This window comes from Marmota flaviventris, chromosome 6, assembly GCF_047511675.1.
Source record: "Marmota flaviventris isolate mMarFla1 chromosome 6, mMarFla1.hap1, whole genome shotgun sequence".
NCBI lineage: Eukaryota > Metazoa > Chordata > Mammalia > Rodentia > Sciuridae > Marmota > Marmota flaviventris.
The window spans coordinates 15,265,043-15,290,782 of NC_092503.1; the positions used below are offsets into that span (position 1 = coordinate 15,265,043).

The following is a 25,740-nucleotide window of genomic DNA, read 5'->3' on the forward strand; positions in this document are numbered from 1 at the left end:
CTTTTGTTACTTCTCAAACCACTCCCTCTGGCATTTTGCCAGGCACCATCCAGACTTCTTTACCAACTCTAACATTCCCCTGGCAAAATGCCAGGTGTTATTTTGACTTGTTTACAGACTCTAACAAAGCTTTGAGTTGGTGGGCTTTAGGGTGGGTCCTGTTCACATACTGGGTCAATTCAAGCATGTGGGAGCAGATCTTGATCTCAAAGTGTGGTCCAGGGACCCTGCCTCAGGAAGAACACAGGATACTATTTCATAAAAATGCTGAGATGCTATTGGGTTTTTACTTTCCCTCTATCAAAAGAGTACAGTGGCTTCTTCCAGAGGCTATTTGATGTTCTATATTAGGACAGACTGAAAGTAGGCGTGGATATGAGAATTCTGTGTCCTCTTAGGTCAGAGTAAGGTGATTTGTGAAAATGTAAAACAATTCCAAAACACATCAACATTGTGAAAAAAAAAAAAGTCGTAAAATCACTTTCCTTAAACATGTGGGTTTAATATATTATTACAGAAACTGATACTTTAACAATTTCTCAGTTTTAGTTTCTAACATGGTAAACAAAATATTAAAAAACAAACAAAAGCAGCTTTTGGGGTGTCTTTAATCATTTTTAAACATGTAACAGATCCTAGGACCAAAAAGCTTAAAAGCCTGTGTTCCTGGCTCCTGTCTTAGATGCTTCCACCCCCACATTGTGGAAGGTCATGTTATTCACATTTGGGATCTCAGGATCTAAGTCTCAAATTTTTCTTATTCATCCTCTTCTTTAAACCATCTTCTTATTTACTGTTCTGTTTTTCTGGAGGAGATTTTAACTTTATTTCCTCTCCCTTTTATTGAATTTGCCCTCTTCTCCATTCAACCTATTGCAAGCTGTTGTGGTGGGGCGGGGGTGGTCTGTAGAAAAAAACCTAGTCTCACATGGACATGTTGTTAGAAAAGGGAGGACTATTTTAATGGACTTTTCAGATCAGGATGGATATTCTTCTTTGATATTCTACTCAGACTCAGTAAGTGGGGTTTGTTAAAGGTTTTCTGGAGTTTGAAGCCTTACCAATAGGCTGTGCCATTACTTTGAAATCTACTGCTGAATTTTACACTTTGAAAGGATCTTTTAGGACAGTCCCAATTTGAACATTCTTCCCAATAGTCTTATAAAAAATATCTCCTTGGTTAATTTTTTTTTTTTTTGGTACTGGGGCTTGAACTCAGAGGCACTTAACCACTGAGCCACATCCCAGCTCTATTTTGTATTTTATTTATAGACAGGGTCTCCTGAGTTGCTTAGCGCCTCACTTTTGCTGAGGCTGGCTTTGAACTTGTCACCCTCCTGTCTCAGCCTCCCAAGCTGCTGGGATTACAGGTGTGCACCATTGTGCCTGGCAAAGATAAGTTTTAATGTGAAAAAATTTACTTCTGATGCTTATATCAATTATCTTTTTATAGAAGGATGGGTTGGTTAAACTAAAGATAGTTGAGCTCTGAATACTGGACAAGGTAAGAGAGAAGGTGGAAGACAAAGGACGGCCAAAGATACCGTTTTTGGAGTCACCGTGTCCTCCCTGACTGGAGGATGGGGTGCTGCGGGTGGCGGATTTATGTCTGGATCTCTCAATAGAAATTTCCTCTTTCTAAGCAGAGAGGAATTTCGAGCAGACTCCATCACGCTCCTTTTTGGAGCTTAATAGAAACACTCCTTGGCATATTTAATTCCTGGTGTTCTCTCTGTTAGGCTCATCATGCTCCCTCCATGTATTAATTCCACCCCCTGAGTAGAGTGCTGGGGGGAGGAACTCTTCACCAGGCTCCAGGTGGAACCTCACCTGTAAGCAAATGACTGGCATTCTCTGCCCCAAGATCCACAGAGCCAGGAGGGAAACTACGGCCCATAAAGAAATGGCCATTCATCTTAGGTCACACAGCTCCTAATTAATGGCTCAGCTGTGGCGAGCAAGGGGCTGAGTCCCGTCCTGCACTCTACTACAAACACATCTACTGAAGCAGTTCTTCCCTGATTGACTCAAGGAGGCTGAGGGCCAGTCTTCAACATGGTCCTGCCCACCTGAGAGGCCTTGTTGGTATTACCTGGCCAGCTGTCCTTTACAGCCCTTTTCTAGAATAGGATGAAAACGATAAGAATGGAAATGGTGAGGAAAAGGCCATGGGTTTCCCTCATGCTTTTACACCGGGGCCACTGTCCCAATAAAGCTGTCCTACCTGCCTGTCAGCTTGCCATTCAACTAGCAATACCGAAGGCTCCCCCTCTAGGCGTGGATAGAAGGCTGAGATTATGGGGTAAAGACGACGGACAAAGGCCCCATGCAAGAAACATGTACTTATGTTCTGATCACAGATGACAATAAACAGCATACTGTCACATGGTATCATATGACAGGAAGGAAATAAAGAGGGCAGCATGACAGAGAGCAACTGAGGCCGGGCGGGGGTAGAAGAGGGTGGGAGGTCATGGAAGGTGAAAGAGAAAATCACTGAAGAAACATGGTTGGATTTGGGCGTGGTGGCGCACGCTCTTGTAATCCCAGCAGCTCAGGAGGCTGACACAGGAGGATCTCGAGTTAAAGTCAGCCTCAGCAAAAGTGAGGTGCTAAGTAACTCAGTGACACCCTTTCTCTAAATGGAATACAAAATAGGGCTGAAATGTGGCTCAGTGGGTGAGTGCCCCCGAGTTCAATCCCTGGTATCCCCTGCCCCAAAAAGTTTGGGGACTTTAAGGGGCTGGTCCAAATGGGGAAAGTGGTACCTTTGTCTATCTCATTTTTCTGACCATTTATTCCAGGCAGCAAAGCAGAGGCTTAAATTTCTAATTTAGTGTGGAGAAAGAAGACATTTGGCTACCAAAAAGGAAAAATAACAAAGTCTCAATTATATTCCAAAACATTTTGTGATGGAAGATTTTATGAAATAACCATTTGTCATATATCAAAACTGAACAAAGATAGTAAAAGAAACTGTATAGTACTGTCATTTATAAACATGCATGAAAATTCCTCTAAAAAGATACAAAGATAGCAAATTCACCAGTGCATAGATAAATAAGACATCATGACCAGGCAGGTTTTATTCTGGTCATGTTTTTTAAAAAAAATATTTATTTTTTAGCTTTAGGTGGACATAATATCTTTTTTATTTTTATGTGGTGTTGAGGATCGAACCCAGTGCCTCGTGCATGCCAGGTGGGCGTACTACCACTTGAGCCACTTCCCCAGCCCTCTGGTCATGTTTTGAATGATTCAAATCAGAATGCTAATATAATTCACCACATTATGAAAACACAGAATAAAATCAAGTTAATTTCATTAAAGGCATACTATCCATTCAATAAAATTCAATATTCACAAGATTTGTAATAAAATCCTACTAGGACAAGTGCTTATCCAAATTCCACAGCAAACATTATACTTAATGGCAATGTATTCCTGCAAATATCAAAAAGAAGGTAATAATGCTCTCACATCCCAACACTGTATGAGAAGACTTGCTTTAGCAATAGGACAAGAAAAACTCATAAATGGTAGTAGAACTGGAAAGGGTGACAAAAATTATCCTCATTTTCTGACATCACTGTCTACATGGGAATCTAAGAATCAATGGGAAAGTTTAAAAAGGTAGTGTGAAGCAGTATTTACTTATAAAAATCAAAAGTAAATGAAAACAACAGTTAGTTTAAAAAGGAAAACAAAATTGTTCTAGTCAAAATAACATCAAAAGCTATAAGGTATCTAGGAATGAATTTTTCAAAGTTAATGTGTATGCATGTGATGTAGAAATTTTAAAACATTAAAGGACATTTTAAAAGGTTGATTGAAGAAATATAGATCTATGAATGAGGTGACTCATCACTGCAAGTTTTTCATCTTTACAACATGTCAATTTCGACAAAGTTAACCTATAAATATAAATTTAATGCAATTCCAATAAAAAATCCCACTGAGTGCTTCATGAAACTTGACAAACTAATAAATAAAAATCATTTGACAGGGCAGAGTCCACAAAAGCTAAACTAGGGTTGAAGAAGAGCAGGTGAGCTTCAGGGAGGTGAGTGGAAACAGACAGAGAGGATATAGAGCCCAGAAGCAGACACATACCACATATAGAAATAAACCTGGCCTATGAGGAACACAGAACTACAAGTCAGTATGGAGAAGCCAGACATTTTAATTTTTGAAATAAGAGTTTTAGACCTTCTACCACTTAGCAACTTGCCATCAATTTTAGGCAGATTAAAGACAATGTGAAAAGCAAAATTTTAGGAGTTTTTGAAGATAAAATTAGAAAAAAAATAGAGCATATTTGTTACCTGAGATTAGGAGATAATTGTAAAACACAACATAAAATCTTTATGCTTTTATCAAAAGTATATTTTGGGGGCTGGGATTGTGGCTTAGAGGTAGAGCACTCACCTAGCACTGGGTTGGATCCTCAGCACCACATAAAAATAAATAAATAAGTAAAGGTATTGTGCCAACTACAACTAAAAAAAACTTTTTAAAATTATATTTTGTGTTGTCAAACTTATGATTTTAATAACTCATTCTCAAAGAAACCATAATTAGAGTTAAAAGACATGTCTCATTCTAGGATTTATTTGGAACATGATATATGAAGATCACTAGCTAGAATTCATCAAGGACTTCTTTACAACAACAAGAAAAAGAAACATCCCAACAGGAAATTGGACAATGGATGTGATCCAGGAAACCACAAAAGAAACCTAAGGGGCCAATAAGAAAGATGCTCCTATTTACTGCAATTGGCACAACACAAAGGGATAGAGCCCCCATGGAGTACTACACAGTAGTTAAATGAACTGCAATTATAAATCACCCAAATGTCCAGCAACTTGGTAACGGGTAAATAAGTTGTGGTATATCTATACAATGGAATATTATTTAGAAACAAAAAGGAATGAAGTGCTGATGTATGCTGCAATTGGCATAGACCTCAAAGATGTTATGCTTAATGAAAGAAGCCAGTCACAAAAGGCCATAGAGTCTTTGATTCTGTCTATATGAAAAGCCCAGAATAGGCAAACTAGAGACAGAAAGCAGATGTGGTTGCTAGGGCCTGGGGGTGAAGGAAGTGGGAATGACTGCAAAAGGGTGTAGAGTTTCTTTTGGGGGTGACAAAAATGTTCTAAAATTAACTCTTTGAAGTCACCGTGAAACACTATGTACATTTTAAACCAGTGGATTGTGTGAGAGTTACATTTCTTAATAAAGCTGTTAGTAAAATACCACAGAAATTCATGAGCACTATAAATTCCAGACCTCCCTCCTCCTGTCTCCGTGCTGGAGAACTGGTTTACCAACCAGTGTCAGCCATTCTCCAAAGCCACGTGCCGCTGGGGGAGAGTATCTAATTGGCTTCAGTATTATCTCTAATGTCTTTATGCTTTAAAAAACATCTAAAGCTAATATGGAACAAGAAAGGCTCAGATAGAGGTGGGTGGTTCATGGGTGTGTATCATACGCTGATGCTTTCCTGCATTTTGGAACTACAGGTCACGTATCCCTTATCTTGTATGCTCGGGACCAGAAGTGTTTTAGATTTCATACTTTTTCAGAATTGGGAATATTTCCTTCTCAAAATGACATATTGTGGAGATGGGACCCAAGACTAAACACATCCTCATTTGTTATATGCATACCTTATATACAACTTGAGGGTAATTTGACAGTATTTTTAATGTGCTTGTGTCTTATTTTTATCCTTTTAATTTTTATATGTTCTTTTTGATTATACATGACAGTAGAATGTATTTGATATATCATACATACATGGAGTATAACTTTCCATTCTTGTGGTTGTGCATGATGTGTAGCTTCACTAGTCGTGTATTCATATTAAACATAGGAAAGTTATGTCTGATTCATTCTACTGTCATCCTATTCCCCTCCCTCCCTCCTTCCTTCATTCCCCTTTGTCTAATCAAATTAACTTCTATTCTTCCCTCCCCCTACCTTATTGTGTATTAGCATCTAAATATCAGAGAAAACATTTGATTTTTGTTTTTTGGGGACTGGCTTATTTCACTTAGCATGATAGTCTCTGATTCCATCCATTTACTGGCAAATGCCATAATTTCATTTTTCTTTATGGCTGAGTAATATTCCATTGTGTCTATGTACTACATATTCTTTATCTATTCATCTACTGAAAGATGTGCTTGTGTTTTGACTGTGACATATCATATGAAGTCAGATGTGAAATTTTCTACTTGTGACACCATGTTAATGCTCAAAAGATTCCAGATTTTGGAGCATTTCAATTTTGGATTGTCAGATTAGGGATACTCTCCCTGTATTTCCTGAAGGAAGAAATCTACTCAGCTGCATTTTTTTCAGGCCAATGTAAAACAATTTTTTTGTTTAATTTTCTCTTTAATTTTGGAAATGCAATATTATTATGTTGAAAACCCTGGATCTGAACTAAGAATAGAAACTTTAAAGGTTTTTATTTCAAGCCCCAACATTAATTTGCCAGATAGTTTTCTTTGAAATCAATTGATCTACAGTATATAATAAAAGATTCATAAGCAGCACTGACATAAAAAGATACATCAATACTCTTACTTAATCAAATAGAATAGCAAAAAAGACAATTGTGGGTTTAAGAGAAAGGAAATAAAAACAAATGGGGTCGAAACAGTACAGAAGATTCAAATGTCAGAGTTAAATATTTTTTGAAAGCAATTCAGGAATGTCAAGGTCTTCTCAGTCATCCAAAGCAGTGAAAGGTACTGAAGTCTGGTAAAAATAAGTATTCAGATGGACAAGACTAGATTTCTAGCTCTATGTCCTTGGACAGAGGACTTCCTGACCATTAACAATTCATTCCTCATCTATAAACAATGTATTAGGGGCTGGGGCTGGGGCTGGGGCTGGGGCTGGGGCTGGGGCTGGAGCTCAGAGGCAGAGCGCTTGCCTAGCACTAGGGAGGCACTGGGTTCAATCTTCAGCACCACATTAAAAATAAATAAATAAAATAAAGGTGTGCTGTCCATCTACAACTATTAAAAAAAATTTTAAAAAAAGAATGTATAAGGCTTCATCGTATCTGCACCAGAGTGTTGGAAGATGCAATGAGGTTATGCATGTCCAGGGAACACACAGGTGTGAGCCACACAGGGACAGGCATGGGCATGACCCCTTGTGGTGGTGTCACTGCATTGATGCCTCGTGTGCATCACCATCAGGCTGTTCATTCACCCTGACTCAGGTTTACTTTAGACAAGTCTGACTTTCAGGAGCAATGAACATCAAACAGAAAAGAACAGAGAATCAATTCAGGAATGTCAAGGTCTCTCAGCCATCCAACCTTTGTAGACTGGGTTCCACTGCCAAGTCCCTTCTTACGACCTCATTTTTGTCTTTAACTCAGGAGGCACATGAACATTTAAATTCCAGGGAGTCAAAATCTCTCTTGGGGTCAGCCACAGCTTCATTAACCACAGCTGGACAAGCAGGGCTCCATCTGGCTGGAGGGTACGTGGCCCAACACCTGGGGTTTGGGGCCAGCTAGTCCCACATGATACTTGTGAAGTGATAATGGATCTGAAGCTCTCTGGCCTCCGGCAGAGGGAAGCACTCACCCCCTACCTACTTGTTACCATCAACTTACAGCCACACCACAGGAGACCTTGGCCAGGGCCCTAACAGCATCTAACACTTTTGCCTCTTTCAGGTGGGCTCTGGAAGGGGAAACCCTGCAGAGGCTTATGGGAGTTTATCACCAGCAACATCTTACTAAGGAACACACAGGTTCTGGATTCTCTAATTCAGTATTTTATGCTCCTTCTTTATCTTCTCATTATTGAGTTAATTTTTTTCAAGACAGGGGAACCATGGCTGCGCAGTTCAAACACCTGAGGACCTTTTGACAAATTTTGATGCCCCAGCCCCACCCCAGACCAATGAATCAGTATTTCTGGAGGGAGGATCCAGCCACTGGATTGTTTCCAAAAATTTCCCAGGTGATTCCATACAGAGCACAGGTGGAAAACCACAGATTCACACGCTGGTTTTCAAAGTCTAGCGTCAAGTAAGAGGGAAATGCTGACATAACTCTGGCATTTCTTATGTCAAAGACTTCCAGAATAAAGGATGATTCAAATCAACTCAATGAACCTGCCTCCCAGAGGCCGGCCTGGTGCTAGGTATCAGGGATTTAAGAGTGGCAACGGACACAGGGATCTGGTCCCCAAGGAGCTCACCTTTACCAACCTTAGTGAGCAAAGAGGAGTAGGATTGAGCCTGCATGACCAGCCACAAAAGGACAGGGCAGGGCAGAATTTCATAATGGCAATTTACTATTACAAAATCTGCATCTTAACTGGCTACCATTTCGATGGGTCTGTCGGGTCCCTGAAGCTTCCCGAGAGCAGCAGGAGGGAGGTGGCGTTTCCTAGCATTTCCACTCATTCATTCAACAAGAGTGAGGACGTCTCCTAGGGGCCAGAAGCTGTTTTAGATGCTGCAGCAGTAACAAAACAGATCCCTGTCCTTGTCGATTATTCTGGGAGTGGGGTGGGAAGGAAGAAACACAGACATAATGGAAACGCCCATCATACAGAATGCGAGGAGTTGACAAGTGTCACGAGAGAAAGGAAAAAGTAAAGGAGATGAGGGGTAGGGGTGAGTGGGTAGGGGTACCTGGTGAACCTCATAGCAAAAGTACGATTTGATCAAAGACTTGAAGTGAAGGAGGCATTTCATTGGGTTTGAAGACTCACCCAGGGCCTGGGCATGGCTTAGCTGGCATAGGCATTCATGGGTGCTGAGCGTTAGCACCTGTGTGGTTAGCCCACCTACTAGCTCGTCTTCCAAAGGTTCTTAGCGGATTGTAGTGACTGATGTGCTCACTTCCGCTCCCGTCAGTTCCCTCTCTTGTTTACTAATGTAATTTTCTAGTTCTTGCTACCTAGGAGGTCCTTAATAGACATCTGAATTAAATTATTTGAAATGATTATTAATTAAGTGGATTTTAAATTAGATTAATTATGTTATAACTTAAAGGACTGACTGTATTTTACGGTGTCCACCCCACTCCTCAGGAAGAAGAAAATTCACAGAAAATCCAGCGTAGCTGTGGATGCTGGAGACCGGGGAAATGTGTATTTGGGGATGTTTGGTTGTGGAAGAAGGGTTTCCATGCCCCACTTCAGGGCAAACAGGTCTCTTCGCTAAGTCAGAAGAATGGAGAGGGATAGAATACTGAATAAATGTGAAAAATCACATAGGAAACAAGGATGCCTTTAGTTAGAGAACTTGAACTTCACGGCATGATAGGCTGTAAAGATGTAAGAAGCAGAACCAGGAGTTACAGGTGAATTTTCTTAGCCGATATTCATTTGAGAAAAATTCATGATGTTCCCATGTGAGAGCAGTCTTTTGAGTATCAGCTTACCTATTGAAGTGATAGATGTCCTGTATGTTTCCAAAAAGGGCGGCTCTGTCTTCAGTCCCCAGGGGAAGTTTTGCTTGGTCCCTGATACAGTCGAGGTAATCCTGTGAAGTCAACACACAGAGTTAAACACACCTGAGCTTTTCCAGGTCACCTTTAGTTATGCAAGACAAGTCGCTCAGGTCTGTTTCAAATGATTCTGATGCTGTTGTGCTCATTAACTGGACCCTGAGAATCCAGAGCTGTTCCCTCATTGACGATTAAACTACTCACCTAGAGAACATGGAACTTTAGCAAGGTGAAAGAGTGTGGTATACATTGAAGGTTTGGAAGGTACTAGAGCTTCCCTAGATGAAGAGCAGGAATGGTTACCAATAACGTCAATTTTGGCATAATGGCTCCTGAATCCTTGACTGATTTAAAAGACTCCAAACTTCATGTAGTGGGAAACCAGAAATAAAAGTTCTAAAATGGGACAGTTATTTTAAACACAACCTTTAAGTCATAAAGTAGTCAGTTGTTAGAGTATAGAACCAAATTCTTCCTCAAATACCAATTTGCTTTACAAAAGCTTCTAAAATAATAAGCACTTGTGCAATAGGCTTATGCTTTGTGATCAGTACCCGTGAGCCCTGAGGACGCTCTGGAATGGTCTGAGGTGTTTTAACATAGAAACCACTTGCATGCAGATCTACCACGGGTCCAGATCTCCAGCGGATTCAACTGACAGTGCGGAGGAGCTCTTTGAATTGCTGAGAAAGGGGAAAACGGCTTCCCACCCTGTGTGTGCTGCAGGGTTCATAACTGAGTGTTCCCTTCCCCCCTGCAACGCTTGAAAAAGAACTCAGCAGGAGGCGAGAAAACAACCAAGAAAAAAGTGAAAACAGCTGAAATAATGTAAAATGAAAAAATAAATACAATCCGCTGCCCGAGGCTGAACAATGCAGCAAGGCCCCCTATCAAAGGGAGCGTGCGACCTGCAGCCCCAGAGGAAGCCAGCCCCAGAGGAGCCACCAGACCAGGGAGCCGCAGCACTAAACCACAGTCCACGCCCAGCAGTGAGAGAGGTGCTCAGAGGGGACTCCAAGGAGAACTGGGATTTGAGAGCCATTAGAGGACTCCTCCTCACACCTTTTCATAATCCACATTCTTTAGGGTTCTTTTTGTTCCTCCAAAAAACAGGGCTGTATGCTGGGGAGAAACTATGGGGACTGGAATCCAAATTAAGCAGTACAGGAATAAGAGAGGCGGCAAAGAGAGGTTCTGATCAAAACTGGGGAAAACAGCCCAGAATTTCTAAAAACAAGCTTTCATATTTTTTTTTAAGAAATGTATTATTTATTCAGGTGTTAGAATATTGTATATTTTTACCTTGTCATTGATTCCTATTTTATTCCTTTATGGTCTGATAGGATGCAAGGAATTATCCCTATTGTTTTGTATTTGCTAAGATTTGATTTGTGCCCTAATATCGGATTTATTTCAGAGAATGTTCCCTATGCCATGAGAATAAAAAGAATTCACTTGTCAGAAGAAAAATAAAAGGCAGAGGCTTCCTCATCAACTTTCTTAAGTAGCACACTTTATGGTTTGCATAAGTTTCAATTTTAGCTTTTTCAAACTAAAATCACTGTCACACATGAAACAATGCTAATAGACTTTTTTTTTTTTAATCGAGCTTCGTTGGTAACAGATTTTATTTTCAAGAAAGTGATCGTCTCCATAAGGTACCAGATTCATAAATCTAAGTGTAGTGGCCTTTAAACCCCCACGAAAGCAAGGCCTGTTCTCCTTACTGTCAGGAACTGAACAATGATAATGAGTTTGGACGCTTGCAGAGGAGGAAGTTAATGCCCAAATAAAAGAAGCTAAGGAAGGTGAGAATTGAAGTAACAGTGCATGTTGAACCAACTTGAGCTTTCTAAAAAAATCAAACGTATTCATCAATATTTCTGTTAAATCACACATGGTACAATGGGCTAATCCTTGACTTGCTTGGAATGCCTATAATTGAGGATAGTTTAATGCCTTGCTGGACATTTTTAAAATCATGTAGCATGCAAAACTAAGAAGGTAAAGCAGAATAATCTGGGGAGCTATGGGTGAGAGGTGGGATTGAGGTGGGTGTGCGTCCCAAATTCACCTGGCTGGCTCCAGATGTTCTGCATTGGGGCTTTACAAGAGAAGGAAAAACCCTTTTCCATACTTCATGTACAAAGCATGCTCACTTATAGAAAACCAAGACTAAATTCTTCATGTAAGAGAAAGATGGGAAAAGGGGCTTGAAGAGTTCCATGTGGCTTTAAAGACTCACATGACCCTGGTTTCCAACCAATGATGGCCCTCTCTAATTGAGAGCTTCAAAACCCTCAGCATCCATGGTACAGACACTGGATTTTAAAAGATGCTTATTTTCTGAAATTATTGAGAAAATAGATCATTGGGTGTCCAAGATTTTGCAGGTCACTCTAGAAAACAGATCAAAGTCGTACGGCCCCAGCATGTTCCATCCACTGTTCACAGTTAAGCTTTTAAGTATGAGGCTTTAACCTTGAACCAGTTACTGAAGACTCCAGTAGCAAGTTCTCCATTATAGCTATAATCATCTGGAGCCAAAATGAGAGGTTTGAAGCGCAGTGATAATAACAGTTCATTTGTGCTCAAAAATGACAGAGTAAGGATACCAATGACATTTATTAGAGCCTGTTGTTCTGCTTATTAATTTTATTGACACTGTCAGCACCTTTGGCTACCATACTGTTAACAATGAAGGATCAATTTAAAACTTTTGCACAAAGACAATTATTCTGTAAGAGTATCAATGCACGCCCACCACTTTGGGGGTGGGGAGCAGTGAGCAGTGGCATATACTAAGAGGGCTATTTTACCATTCCAATAATTTTCCATTTTGCAATTTTAAATGTCCTCTGTTTATTTTCTAATTAGTTTATGTCCTTACCATCTCCACCATTAGATTTACACATGAGTGGTTTCCTCTCATTAATTTTTTCATTCCACGGGTGGCTACTAAAAATATACAAGTCTAACTTAAGGTGCAGTAAATGGGCAGGAACTAATTTGCACACTGTTTCTGCTCTGCAATGAGGTAAGTACAAAGCTGAGAGTGAGCATGCTCATAGTTTGCCAGGACAACTAAATATCTGCTGAATCTACTCATAAACCTATACTTATATTTGGTAGGTCTTATTCTTGTCTGTTTAACTTTTCTCAAAAAGTTTTCTTACTGTATTTTACAAAAGTATCAGAGTATTGGCAGGTTGGGAGAAAACCCTACATGTTTGTGTTTTGGAGAATGTGTCTTTTTCCATTTCTCTAATTCCTCCTCCTTTTCCAGAAAGTAGTCACCGGCCATGTACTCAATGGAAATACCACTGAAAACAGACTTCCATTTGCATAGCCATTTAGAATTTAAAAGCACACTCCCATTCTTTCATACAAACCCTCCAACCATCCTACTTTTTAAGGACATAAGAATGTGTGCCAAGTTGTTTCACAAGCCAGGAATTAAAAAAAGTCAACCACATGTCATGCCATTCCCCCAGGAGCTCCCTGTCTGGTCCAACTGTATACAAATAAGTCCACTATAGAGTTCCCGCTGGAGGGTTGAAATAATCAGGTGCAGGAGGGACCTTCCCAGTCCAAGAGGGAGAGTGAGGCTACAAAGAGGAGGTGCTGATGCGGAAAGAGCTGATCTTTGAGATGACTAGGGGCTTGAATAAGAGAAAACAGGAAGGAGACCACAGCATCAAGGAGGAGAGGGGCAAGACAACACGGGCACAGGGTAACGAAGACACAGAAAGGAGTGGGGAGGGGTTGATCTCAGGACAGGCAGGACCTCAGGAACTGAGATGGGCTGCAGAGAGCTGGGCATGTGCGGGAGCATCCAGACTGGAGGGCGGGGCTGCAGTGATGGACAGATCACAGAGACTTCGCTGCTATGTAGGGGGTGGCGGCCGCAGGAGGATGCAGTGAGATCAAAGATCATTCCATTCCAGCTTGGATACAGAAGTAGAATAGAGGTTATAAAAACGCCAGGGAGGAGGCTTAGAAGACTTGTGTGGCAGGGCAGGTGAGTGCACACCTGAGCCGGGTGGAGAGGAGAGATTTTATGGGACAGGACGTATTTAATGAGGAAAGAGCATGGCCTAAGCAAATGATCCACCATTCTGGATTTCAGGAGAAGGAAGTCTGGGGCTTCTCTTCTCACTTTCCACTCCAAGGAGGTGGGTGTGGCTCCACCTGCTTCTCAGAGGACATATGATCATCCACTGTGACAGTGGGTCTGCTAAAGTCAGTGAGTACTAAGACCCTCTGTCTCTTTTTCTATTGGGCTGCAGCAGGGAGATAGAGCTGCAGGCTTTTCTCTTCCCTTCTGCTGTTTTTCCCCAAGTAGCATGTGAGTTAAAACTAACCTAAAGCTGGCCCTGCTGGTCTGTTCTACAGAGGCCTTGGCAGGGCAGTTCTAGGCCTTTCTGATGGGCAGATACCCTCTGGAACGGATTTCCTCACACCAAGGTGAAATATTTCAAGACATCTCTGGGGATCTGTGGTGAGGGACAAGGCCTATATTTTGGTGCAGCTAATCCAGAGACTTGGTCTTTGCGTGGCTCAGGCTCGCTTACCTCCTTCATCTCAGGTTTATTTTGCAGCCACTGTCCTCTGCATGAAGTGCTCTTGGGAACATCATGGCTCAGAGCCACATGTCCCTGGCCAACACCCCTACTCCCTTTCACCCTGCTGTCCCATTCCCCTGGGAGCTGAAGAGAAGCTGTGAGTCTGGGGTGGAGAAGACACGTCAGACCTGGTGTGTTACGGCTGGGTGACTGAGAGACATCCCCAGGGAGGGTTATCGGGACAGGATCTGGGGGCAGTTGCTCAGGGGCTCTGTGGGAGCTAGAAGTGCCCTTGGTGCAGCTTTGGCTCCACCTTATGGAACACTGACAGGGAGGAGAGGTCCAGGACTATGCCAAGCACCTGGCCACCAGGATGCAGCTTCATGGCCCTCAGGGCCAGCAAACTGCAGCGCCAGCAGGGGTCAGCAGGCCTGAGCCAGCAGGAAGGAGCCTCCTGGGGGTCTCTCCGCTCAGGGAAAACACCAACAGCCTTGCACACAGTGGGTTGAGCAGCGCCCACTCAGAGCTGTGGCCCACTCTGTAGAAGAGCATCGTTCTGAGTGAGGGTAAGGGCGAGGGCCTTCACAGGCCTGAGAGAGTTTGAAGCACAGAGCGTGTCATGAGCTTTCCCCTCTCCTAGAGCCGGTCTCAGGAAACATGGGGAACAGTGGACTCCCAAATTCAATGACCAGAGTGGGCGCAGACTGACTTGGAAGAGGAATAACAGATCAGTATGGAATGGGAGGGGTTTGTAAAGGGAACAGAGTGATGGGGTGGTAACTGAAGAGAGGCAGGACCAGGCAGGATGGATCAAGTGACCTGTGCACCCATCCTTCCACCCTTGAGCAATCTGAAGATGGAGGAAGGAGAAGGTGGAAGCAGGAAGCCTGGAATTCCAAGAGGGGAACAGCTGGTAATGTGAGCCCTGAAGAAGACAGACCAAGATGAGACCAGGGAGGAGGACAGGACTGTGAGCACTTCCTGGGAACCCGGGCAGGAAGCCCCGTCTGTCAGAGAGGACCCAGGAGTGGCCACATCAACACTGGCCAGCTTCATGACACATGGGCAAACCTGGGGCAAGTCAGAGCACAGAAGGTGAAGCCCGCCCTTCCCCCAGGCCTTTACTCTCTCCCCAGAGTATTCTCCAGAGATAACTCTGGTTGACACTGTGGACCCATGCTTCCAGGCCACGTCCTAGCGGGGACAGTTTTAGCTGTCATAATGAGATTCTATATTTGAGCCATAATTTTATATCTTCTACTCAATGCATGTAGGCAGACATACTTCCTGTTTGTAAATATAGTTCTTTCTCATTCTTCACAACGGCTGCATCATATCCCAGTCAGTAGCTTTATTACAATATACTTAATAAAGATGTGGGGGAGGACAGTTGCTACCTGCAAGGCACAGCTGAAGAAGCAACGGGGTGTTGTGAGGCAATGACAATGATTACTGTTCCTTTAGGTGGTCACAGAGGGCAAAGGAGAAAAAAAAACACGTAAAAAATGAAGTCACAGTATAGCCATTTACTTACAAGTGCTGGGAGAGTACAGAGGAATAGAATTTCAAATTAAAAAAAAAAAATACCTTTATGTTTCTTCCAAATAAGCCACTGGAAGGGTTCAGAGTACCAGTTCCTGCTGTGGCCTGCAGATAGAGTATCGAAGTCCAATCTGCAGGTCAGTCTTTTCTCTCCTCCTCTAGGGAGAGGAAGGGGCAGCAAAAGAAACGGGACCCAGGGGCTCGGCCACTCCACCAGCTACAAACAAAAGCCCTTAGAGTGGGACCGTGTTTTCTCTGAGTCTGCCCAGACCCCAGGCCACGCTCCCCGTGCCAAAACTACAGCACACGAGGACCTGAGTGACTCCACGAAGTCCTCCTGCCACTGTCACTGAAGAGAGCCAGGAACATGAGGAGCAAAGAAAGAGCAGGAAGAGACGAGGGAGGAAAGAAAAGGGAAAGAGGAAGAGGAGGAGACGGGACGGGAGGCAGAGGAGGAACTCCCACCCCACAGGAGCCTTCGAAGCAGCTCTGTCCCAACATCAGTTCTCATTTCAGAGTTTCCCTGATTTTCCATTCAGAGGCGGATCCTGTTGGCAACACGTGGAAGTCAGCTAATGGTTCAGGGAAGTTTTGGTGGAAAAAAGGCACTGGGAGGTTTCAGCCTCATCTACCTTCTCTAATATCTTCAATGCATGAAACTTCATTCAAAAATGTCAGGAATGGCCTTCTTCTGTCCTGTGACAAATGACACCTTCCTGTCCAGCCCCTCCATTGTCTCCCTACTTCCTCCTAAAGGAGGGAACTCAGGGTTTCCTCCCAGGAAGGAGAGGCCTGGAAGGGGCGGGACTTGGCTTGGTCTTCCCCCAGAGCACCTGGGGAGGGGGCGACCTGGGGGAGGGGTGAGAGCAGGGGGGGGGGGTGTTGCAGGAACATTAAGAGATAGAGAAATGCACCTTTGCTTAAGGACAACTGGGAAAATTGATATCCCCCAAAGACTTTAAGCAGAAACTGTGAGCCCACCGTCATCTAGTGATATACACAAGGTCTTAAGAAACAGGATTAGCATTAACCTATTAAGAAGTTCTTAAAGCACAGGATGTCCATTTTCCCCATACTTTGGACAGCTTTTATAGAAATCAATTGTGTTTATTTACTTCCTATTGATACCATTTATTATTTTCACATCAGTGCAAATAATCTGAAGAATGTTATCATTATTGGAAGAGAGCTTGGTACAAATAGAACGCTAAAATTAATCTCACACATTCTGCTTAGTTGAAACTATTAGAAAAGTTCTTCAAGAGTCCCTACCAGCATAACACAGCAGAAAAAATTTAATTTTCCATTGCTATGTTAAAAATTTATTTAAAAATTATACATAAAGTTTGCAAATTACATAGACAACAGTCTCACAGGCAAAAGCTCTTTTTAAAGTAAAAGAGGTAGACACACAGCCATGGGAATGTCCTGTGACAAAGTGAAATATCTTTCCCTACTTATTTGCAAGCTACCATTCCTTTTTTTTATAATGCATACTCTTTAATGCTATCATTATTTCCAGAAAGAAAAAAAAAAGTTTTCTATAATAATCCATGTGCTTTTGGATACACTTAAATATATAACATGTTTAAAAATCTTCAAAATTGGCAAGCAGTGTTTACCATGATACCTGGAGAAAAGCACAGAACCAGGCTCCCAGTGGGCCCTGACTGGGTAGGTGCTAATTACATTTTGCAGGTGGCCACTGTCTTGGACTAACCTCCTGCACTGGCCCCAGCAGAACAGACCAGAGAGAAGGAGTCACCGGAGCTAAGGGCTAGTTTTCCAAAAATAGGAATTTCATAACAACCAATCAAAAGGGGCACTTTACCTAAGCCCACAAAATAAGAAGTCCCTTCTGTTTCAAAACTACAAAGAAACTTGAAATAATCTGCTTTTTGTTTTGTTTCTGCTTTCCTCAACCCCTCTTTGGTCTATAAAGCCAAACCTCTGTTCAGCTCATCAGAATATTCATCCTATTTTATAGGATGAGGTGTTGCCTGGTTATAGAATAGCAAATAAAAGCCAACTAAGACCTTTAAAATAATTGTGTGGTGATTCTCTCTCTCTCTGGGTTCAGACCCAGAGCCCCGTGCATGCTAGGCAAGTGTCCCACCACTAAGCCGCATCCCCCAGCCTATAATTTTGTCTTTTCAAATATGTACCTGAAGGAAGTTTATTAACCACTCTCTAGAAAATGGTCTTTCCAATTGCCTTCTTTCCCTCTGTCTCTCCTTTTATGCTCTTTCATCTGCTTAACTTTTATGGAGTATTTTTTTATTATTGCTTTTTTTACTCTTCCAGGTCCCAAGCCAGGTAAGGAAGCAGACAGACACAATTAGACATGGCTGTAGTCCTTAGCGGAGAAATGGGGATGCCCAGGGAGATGGAGGGAATGTGATGTCTTGGCAAGGCTTAAAGTGCCTGAAAATAAGAAACTGATTCATCTCAATTATAATCAAAGTACTGCTGGTATAATTTGAAACATAGTAATTACCGAAAATTAAATAAAGCCTGAGGGATTTTTTTTTATATGGTGCAAAAAGTAAAAGATCAGTTAAAATAAATGTATATTATTAGATGAGCTGAATTTAAACCCTCTTCACTGCTATTTATCATCCGTGTTTTTTTTTAACATTTACGGCTAGGTACTGTCTGTTTCCTTTTACGCTGATCTCTTTAGTCTTCTTCACACCCTAAGACATGGGTTCCATTGTTCATCCATTGCTCATCCTCTTTTGCTAGAAGCTTTGAAAGGTTCTGTGACTCTTCCAAGGTCACACAGAGAATAAATGACTCAAGTCACATTTGGACCAGGATCAGCGGAGGATAGCCAGGGCATGGAAACGCTGAACGTTTGCTTCAGAGGTTTTAAACCTTAACAAGGGAGATGTGTGCTGATTGATTTGTTCTAGGGGTAAAAGTAGTTCTTACTAGATAGCAGGTAGAGGCTACCAAACACACCCGCTCTCATTTACCAGGCACCTGCCACGCCCAGGACATCACAGACCACATCTGCATGGCTGTCAGCCCCACTCCCACTCCCAGCCCAGCCTCTGCCTTCAAGTTTTCATTAAGCACACAGCCCAGGATGCTTAGCTCTCAACCACTGCCACGTGATTCGCAAAGTGGGCTTATGTCTTCTTGTCCTGTTCTCACATCCTCTTTCTTCCTGGTCACTGTGCATGGCTTCAAATGTCCTTCAAAATGTCTCACTTTCTTTGCCAGTCACCAGACATCAGTCAGTCACCTGGTCCTTCTTTACAGACATGACGCTATCGTTCTCCCGTCGGAAGGGTCACCGTAAAGAATCGTCACAAATAAATTACCTTAGCTCTTTCAGCTCTGTGCTCTTTTTAAGTATTACAAAACCGTCCGGCAATGAGATCAGAGTGTTTTAAAGCTGGAGGGTCAGGAGCTGGCCTGAAATTAAGATCCATCTAAAGCCAGAAGAGAAAGAGCAGTCCTGCAGGCACAGAGGACCACGTGCAGAGGCAGACTGACCTCACGGGAGAGCAGCCTCTCCCGGTGGCGAGGTGGTTGTGGCCGGTGTTGTACCTCTTCCCACAGGAGCATGTATATGCAGCAAATGTCTTCAAATAACACAGGACACACACTCTTGTGCACAATTGACAGTCCAGACTTTTCAGGGTGCTCCGATTGCCTCCCTGAGCTCCTCACATTGTTTTGGTACATGATGGCTTAAAAGCCTTTACTAGACATCAAAATAGTTATTGATTTCAGCAGCAAAAACATTTCCCATTCACACATCAAATCATGACCCACAGTTTATCCCAGCACTCTTAATTTTAAAGGACCAGAAATTTTGAAATAAGGACACCAAGTAATGGTCCATTCAAGCAGATACCGCACATCCACATCTATATTGCCAACATAGTTAGAGCTGATTACTGTATTAGACAGTAATTAAATGTATAATTTATTTAATAAATTGAAATGATTTTCCACCATTTTATGGAGACCAGAACAGTAATATAGATAATTCTCATGGCAACCTGCTCTGTATACAGTAGGTGTTCAGACAGTATTCATTAGATGTATAAGAAACAAGGCCGTGGAGTTGAGGATACAGCTCAGTTGGTAGAGTGCTTGCCTCACATACACAAGGCCCTGGGTTCAATCCCCAGCGCCACAAAAAACAAAAACCACCAAGTCCTTAAAGACAAAAGCTTTGTGTTATGTGTGCTTACTTTCTTGGAACTTTAACTATGAAACAAAAGAATTTCAACCATATGAAGAAAGTGGGGACCACCTGGACAATAGTAACCAGAAATAGGCACAAGCTGAAGGACATCAGATGAACTTCCCATGGACTTAGTCACACAAACTGATGATGACCTCAGGGTCAAGCTTCTTTTTACTTAAAAATTACAATGCAAATTGTAATGAAATGCAATTTCATTACAATGAAATGCAAATTCTTAAACTAAAGAATCCACACAAGGAGTGAACACTTTATGGTAGTTTTAGAAGGGAAATGAATGTGATTGTCCTTTGGCATCATTAGGTAATCCACAGCTAAATTTGGAAGTGCACAGGCAAAACTATTCCATTCACTCTAACCCAAACAGTGAGAAGCCCTGAGGACATATCTGATTGCTTCTCTGGTTATATTGTTGTTGATCTCATCACTGTAAAATTTCAACCCAGAGTTATTTATTGATACAGAAACAGTCATCGGCTTGATGAGCTGCAGGGAGTAGGCAGAGGGCCCAGCAGGTGAGAGAAGGTGGGGATGGTGGGGTCTTTCCTCAGCAAAGAGGATGCACCAAAATGGTGGGATGTTCCCCCAAAACTTGATTTCCTCCAAAGTGCTGGGCCAAGGGACACCTGAAAAGATTTCCTTCTGTCATTCTGTCATGGAGGCCTGGTCCCAATTCATGCCCAGGGGGTAGAATATATGACATAGGGAATCTATTTTTTCTCTCCTCTTTAAAGCACAATGTCCATGGCCATTTTGTTACACAGAACTAACAGTCAGCAGGACAGACATAGAGAGACAGAGAGAGAGGGCAAAAGAAAATGTGCTCATAGGTCAAGGTTTTCATAGATGTTTTTTTCCCCAAGAGATGATATGAATTTCTACAGCAGCCATTTTGTGATCTGAACAGAGGTGGACAACATGCTTTAGATGCAAACTGCAAATGTGATGGCCCAGGACGGTGGGTTCATGCAAGGACGGAGCAGACTGGGGATGGGACACGGGGTTCATTATCTAAGGCCCAGGTTGCATGCAGGCTCCAGGGGCAGAGTGGTGGAAATCCACCAGATGCCAAGTCAGGCAGCCTGGACCTAAGGCCCAGACCGCTGGCAGGATATCCCCCATGGTCAGACTCTGTTGTGTTAGTTCTTACACAGGAATAATACAAAGCCATGTCTCCTCATCCTTCAGAGGGTAAACACCAAGGTCCATTCCAGGTGCCTGGCGTGGGGGCTCAGCACACACTGTCTGGTGGCAGTCCCTGCCCTGTGGGGCCCAGTTTCCTCCTCAGTAGGACTGTGAGATGGGTTGCCTCAGAGCTTCTTTTGGTTCAAAAGCAAATACTCCATTGGTATTAATAGTGATATTGGAAGGCTAATTACCCCGAGCAGCTTGTTCTCAACCATCAATGGCAGGAGAGGGAGAAATGGGCGTGAAAAGTCCTACGGGCTACTCAAGTTTCCAAGATCCTTGCCTTCTTGCTGTGTTGCCAAAGATAAATCCTGTCCCTCCAGCCATGTCACTTTTGAAAATGGCTCTTCTCTCACCTGGATGCCTGAATGTTCAGGGACTTCCTAGCCCATCTTCTAGGGTAGGTCTTACCCCTCCACCTTTCAAAGAATTTCTAAAACTCAAGTTTGGTGGAATGGCTCCTGTGTAAAAATCCTACAATGATTCTCCCATCCTTCAGCAGAGAGGGAGTCCTTCAAAGCGGTGGTCCCTGCCTACCTGCTAGGCTCAGTGTTTACCACTTTCTGGATCCTTCTCCCTCCCTGCTCCCACCAGCACACACACTTGTTGCTCCGTGGGAAGTTCCTTGTGCCCTGTCGCCTCTATTTCCTATTCCATTCTTGCTGCCTGAACTGTCCCTCCTGCCTACCCATACCTGGTGAACTCATTCTTCAGGACTCTTCCCCCGATCTCCTCTGACCCTCCCTACCCTCTGTCTCAGGGGGTCTGGTGCTCCATGACGGAGGAAGCACAGGCAAACCATCACACAGAGCCATCAGACCTGTCTGTAGCTCCTTCTCTCCCACAGAGCTGTCAGCCATTCACAGGAGCTGTGCTTTAGCTCTCTGGGCCCTGCATGTTTGCAGAGGAATTCCTGGAAACCTGATCAGTCAACTCAGAGCCAGGCAGGCCAGGGTTAACTGAGGCCCCAGCCCTCCCTCTCAGGGCAGGAGCTGCCCTGAATAGTAACCCAGCCCAACATTCCTCTGGAGCTCTCTCTTTTGTTGCCGGGACAGCATTTTTAAGCCACCTCTTGAGGATGACAAAGGTTCCTAAACTATGCAGCTCATTTTTGACTCCCTCCCACCTACCCAGCTAGGGCATCTGCATGAGAAACGCTCCTCTAATCAAAAGTAGATTAAGTCCTACCCCTGCTCTTGAGCACTGGCATCTGCTACTCCATTGTGGGGCCGTAAACAGACCTAGGGCCAGTGATTTATCCTCTGCTTTGTGGGAAACAGGACAAAAGCAGCACTCTGCTCAGCAGATCTGCACTTATTGTGGGCTGGCACACAGCTCCCTCCTTCCCCATGTCCCACTTAGAGCTTAGTGAAAGGTTAACAGCAGGACAGTAAGCCCCATCCCCAAGCGGAAGGAACACTTGTCACAGTGACAAAAAAAAAAAGGGTGGTGTTTTTTTTTCCTCCCAAAGAACATATTTTAGTGTATAGTTTAAAGGAATGGCTCTCCCCCAACACACACACACACACACACACACACACACACACACACACTCCCTCCCTCCCTCCCTCCCTCCTAGGAAGGATTTTGCCATTTCAAACAGCAGACTCAGGCTGTGGCCTCTCAGCACGGTTTGTGGTCTGCTTTCCTGGTGGGGTTTCTTTATATTAGTTTAACAAAACAAAGAAACTTATTTAGAAAAAGCCTTGGATCTCCCCTTGGGGCTGGAGAGAGATTGAAGCTCCTTTTCTTTTTTAAAAAAATCCTCCCCCTTACAGAGTAAGGAAGATTCTTACTTTTTTTTTTTTTAATGAAGTGCCATCTCATGTTTGTTCAGGGATCAGTCATTGTGACAGAACTTTCCCTAAGTGTTAAGAGTTAATGATAATTAAATTCTGCACATACTACAATGTGGCTGTACCTTGGGAACATGCTCCATGAAATTAGTCAGACACCACAAAGGGCAAAAATACTACACAGAGACGAAACTTCCACTAGCGTGAGGGATCTAGAAGAGAGATTTCACAGATGCAGAAAGTAGACTGGGTTTGATGGGTACAGTTCCTGTTGGAGAGGGTAGAGATGAGCTGGGGACAGATGGCATCTGAGGCTGATGGACGCTGAGCGCACTTAATTCTACTGAAACTTCAAGTTATGTGTAGTTTGCTGCAATATAAAGCATTTAAAAAGTTCACTACCATTAAATTGTCATTCTGTTTACGAAGGCCAGGAGTCAGGCGAGGCATTTTAGATGCTGTAGCTAACACAATGCCTACGTGGAAGTTTCTTGATATTGAGGTGCATCAGAAAGGAGTTCAGTTCTGCTCGGGGCTGCAGTTCACAAGTACAACTCACCAGGGTGACGGGGTGAATCTGCACCATTCCTACTGGCCTTACACTAATTAGTCCAAGGGTTCTTTCCTCTGGCTCCTTGGTAAAGCCATATCCACCTCCTCCCACCCCCTCCAATTGCTGTAGGCTAGGAAACCAAATAATTAAGCTTATTTTAAACATGTACTGTAAAATAGGCTCTTAGTGAAAGCCTGGGCCTCTCTCTGGGTAAAGACACAGGATTTACTGTTTGGTGTTTGAAATATCTATTTTGGCGGCTCAAAGGACCTCTTGAGAGCTGAGGCTGGTGGGGATGCACTCGCCAGGCATCTACAGATTGAGGCTTTTTGAATTAGTCCCATTAATAGAGGAAGAAGCTGAGGTCAGAGTGGCTGTTTGTCCACGGGCACGCAGCTGACTGTCAGCGTGGAACTGGAGTCCAGACCAGAGCTCTGGTCATTAAATAAACCTCAGTTTGAGCTCAAATCATAATTTTGAAACCATCACAGCCTTTTGTTCTGTTAGAAATGAATTCCAACTGCAAGTAGGGTATGTCAGGTAAGCTAAAAACTGCAGCAACTGTAACAGATCCTTTTAAATTACTGTCAAAATAACATTGTGAAATAGTAACTCAGCATAGATTAGCAAGCTCAATGTTTTAGTGTTTTAAAACCTACTAGAAATTCCTGGCCTTGTCCAAATAATATGGATGACGTGAATGATCAAAATAATAATAATAATAATAATAATAATAATTCTCATTTGAATGCTTTCTGTATGCCTCACACTGTGCTAAGTGTTCCACATGGATGATCTTATTTAATTTGCACAACAATCCTCTTACTCCCATTTTACCTGTGGGGCCGGGGAAATGAAACTCATAAAAGTTTAATGACTTATCCAAGAATATCCAGACAAGTGTCAGAGCCAGGATCTGGGTTCAGTTCTTGTAGATTTTTTAAGTCTGTGCCTTTGGGAATTTTGTTACATTCCATGGGGATAAAGGGGTAATTTGTGTTGCTTTAAAAAAAAAAAAAAAAAGTCTGTTGTTTGCTTTAGAACAAAGGGAAAAAAATTCTTGCTTGGACAGCAGATCTCAACTTTTACCGTCTACAGGGACTGGGGAGCTTTAAGGAAAACTGGTTCCAGCCCCACAGAGAAGGATCCCTCAGCCCAGGGTGCAGGTGAGGGAGCAGGAATTGTGAAAGTTCCCAGAGGAGTCTCACCAGTGGCCTCTGCTTTAGAAGAATCCCTAGGTTTCAGTTGCTCCTCCTAACCAGATTTCTCAAGTGATAGCTTTTAATTGCTCAAATAATGGCCCCTTTGAACCTGTTTATGAGGGCTGACTATCCTAGGTATAAATCTAGTTGATGACCAGTTAATTGGGTGTTTCTCCTAAGGGATCATTATGATGTTGCATTCATTCCTATTTTTGAAGTAAGAATTTTCTCCAAGTAAGATTTTCTTTTGAACATTCTGGATAATTTTGGATATAAGCAAGTCTACATATTCTATCAGTAACCCTTTTGTCCTTATTCTGTTTCCAAAAAGACCCGAAACTTTGAGGGGAGCTCCTAGTTCAGAACAAAATAGATCTGCAAAATAGGTTCCCAGAGCATCAGCTGGCCTGTTAATAACCACATGTGGACAAACCCAGAAAGATCTGGTCTAAAATTTGGCGTGATTCTGCTAAATCAATGATGGTGGAAGACAGTTTCTCACTCCCAAAAAGCTACCTATACTAGAACTAGGGGAAAAAAGTTAATTTCTGGATGGCTTTAGACTTGTCCCAGGAAGTCACAAATGATCCTAATTGTTCCCATCTCCTTCTGTCTCACGCTCTGGTTTCACCTGAATTATGTGGTCACTGATATAGAAGAAGTGACAGGCCCTTCCCTTCACATTCTCCCAGGCCCAGCTCTATCCCTGGCAATGGCCGAGACGGAGAGAACTGGGCAAGGAAAGTCATGTGTTTCTAGAAAATTTCATTCACACGTATTTAACTGATACACAAGAGGCACTCAGTAAAATGCTCCTGGTTTTTTCCAGTTGTTTCCAACTGGAGTGAATGGGAGGCAGGACTAGGATACATTTTGGCACTGCCAATATTTTTCTGTGGGTCTGGGGTTTCAGCATATCAAGGGTTACGCTGGCTGGGCCTCTGCAAAGCACTTTACCAGGCATTTACTCATCTAATCCTTACAGTGTCCCAGGTTCCCAATATCTCCCCTGTCTTAAGAGGAAGAAACCTCAGATTACAGAAGTTAAGCAATTGTTCAAGATCAAAGGTAACAAGTGACAGAGCTAGGATTTGCCCCCAGTTGGAGAAGTCACTGTGATCTTTGGCTCGCCATTTCCTCATGCATAAAAACGACAGCAAATATTTACTG

The 25,740-nt window shown here is 42.8% G+C and overlaps 1 protein-coding gene across 1 annotated transcript in view; it reads right to left on the reverse strand.

The window, feature by feature from the left end:
* Plekhg1 (pleckstrin homology and RhoGEF domain containing G1) overlaps positions 1–25,740 on the reverse strand; it is a 210,956-nt gene that overhangs the window by 46,935 nt on the left and 138,281 nt on the right. The window contains exon 4 of the mRNA XM_071612913.1: positions 9,434–9,534. Within this exon, the coding sequence (XP_071469014.1) occupies positions 9,434–9,534 (101 nt within the window). The remainder of the gene's footprint in view (positions 1–9,433; positions 9,535–25,740) is intronic.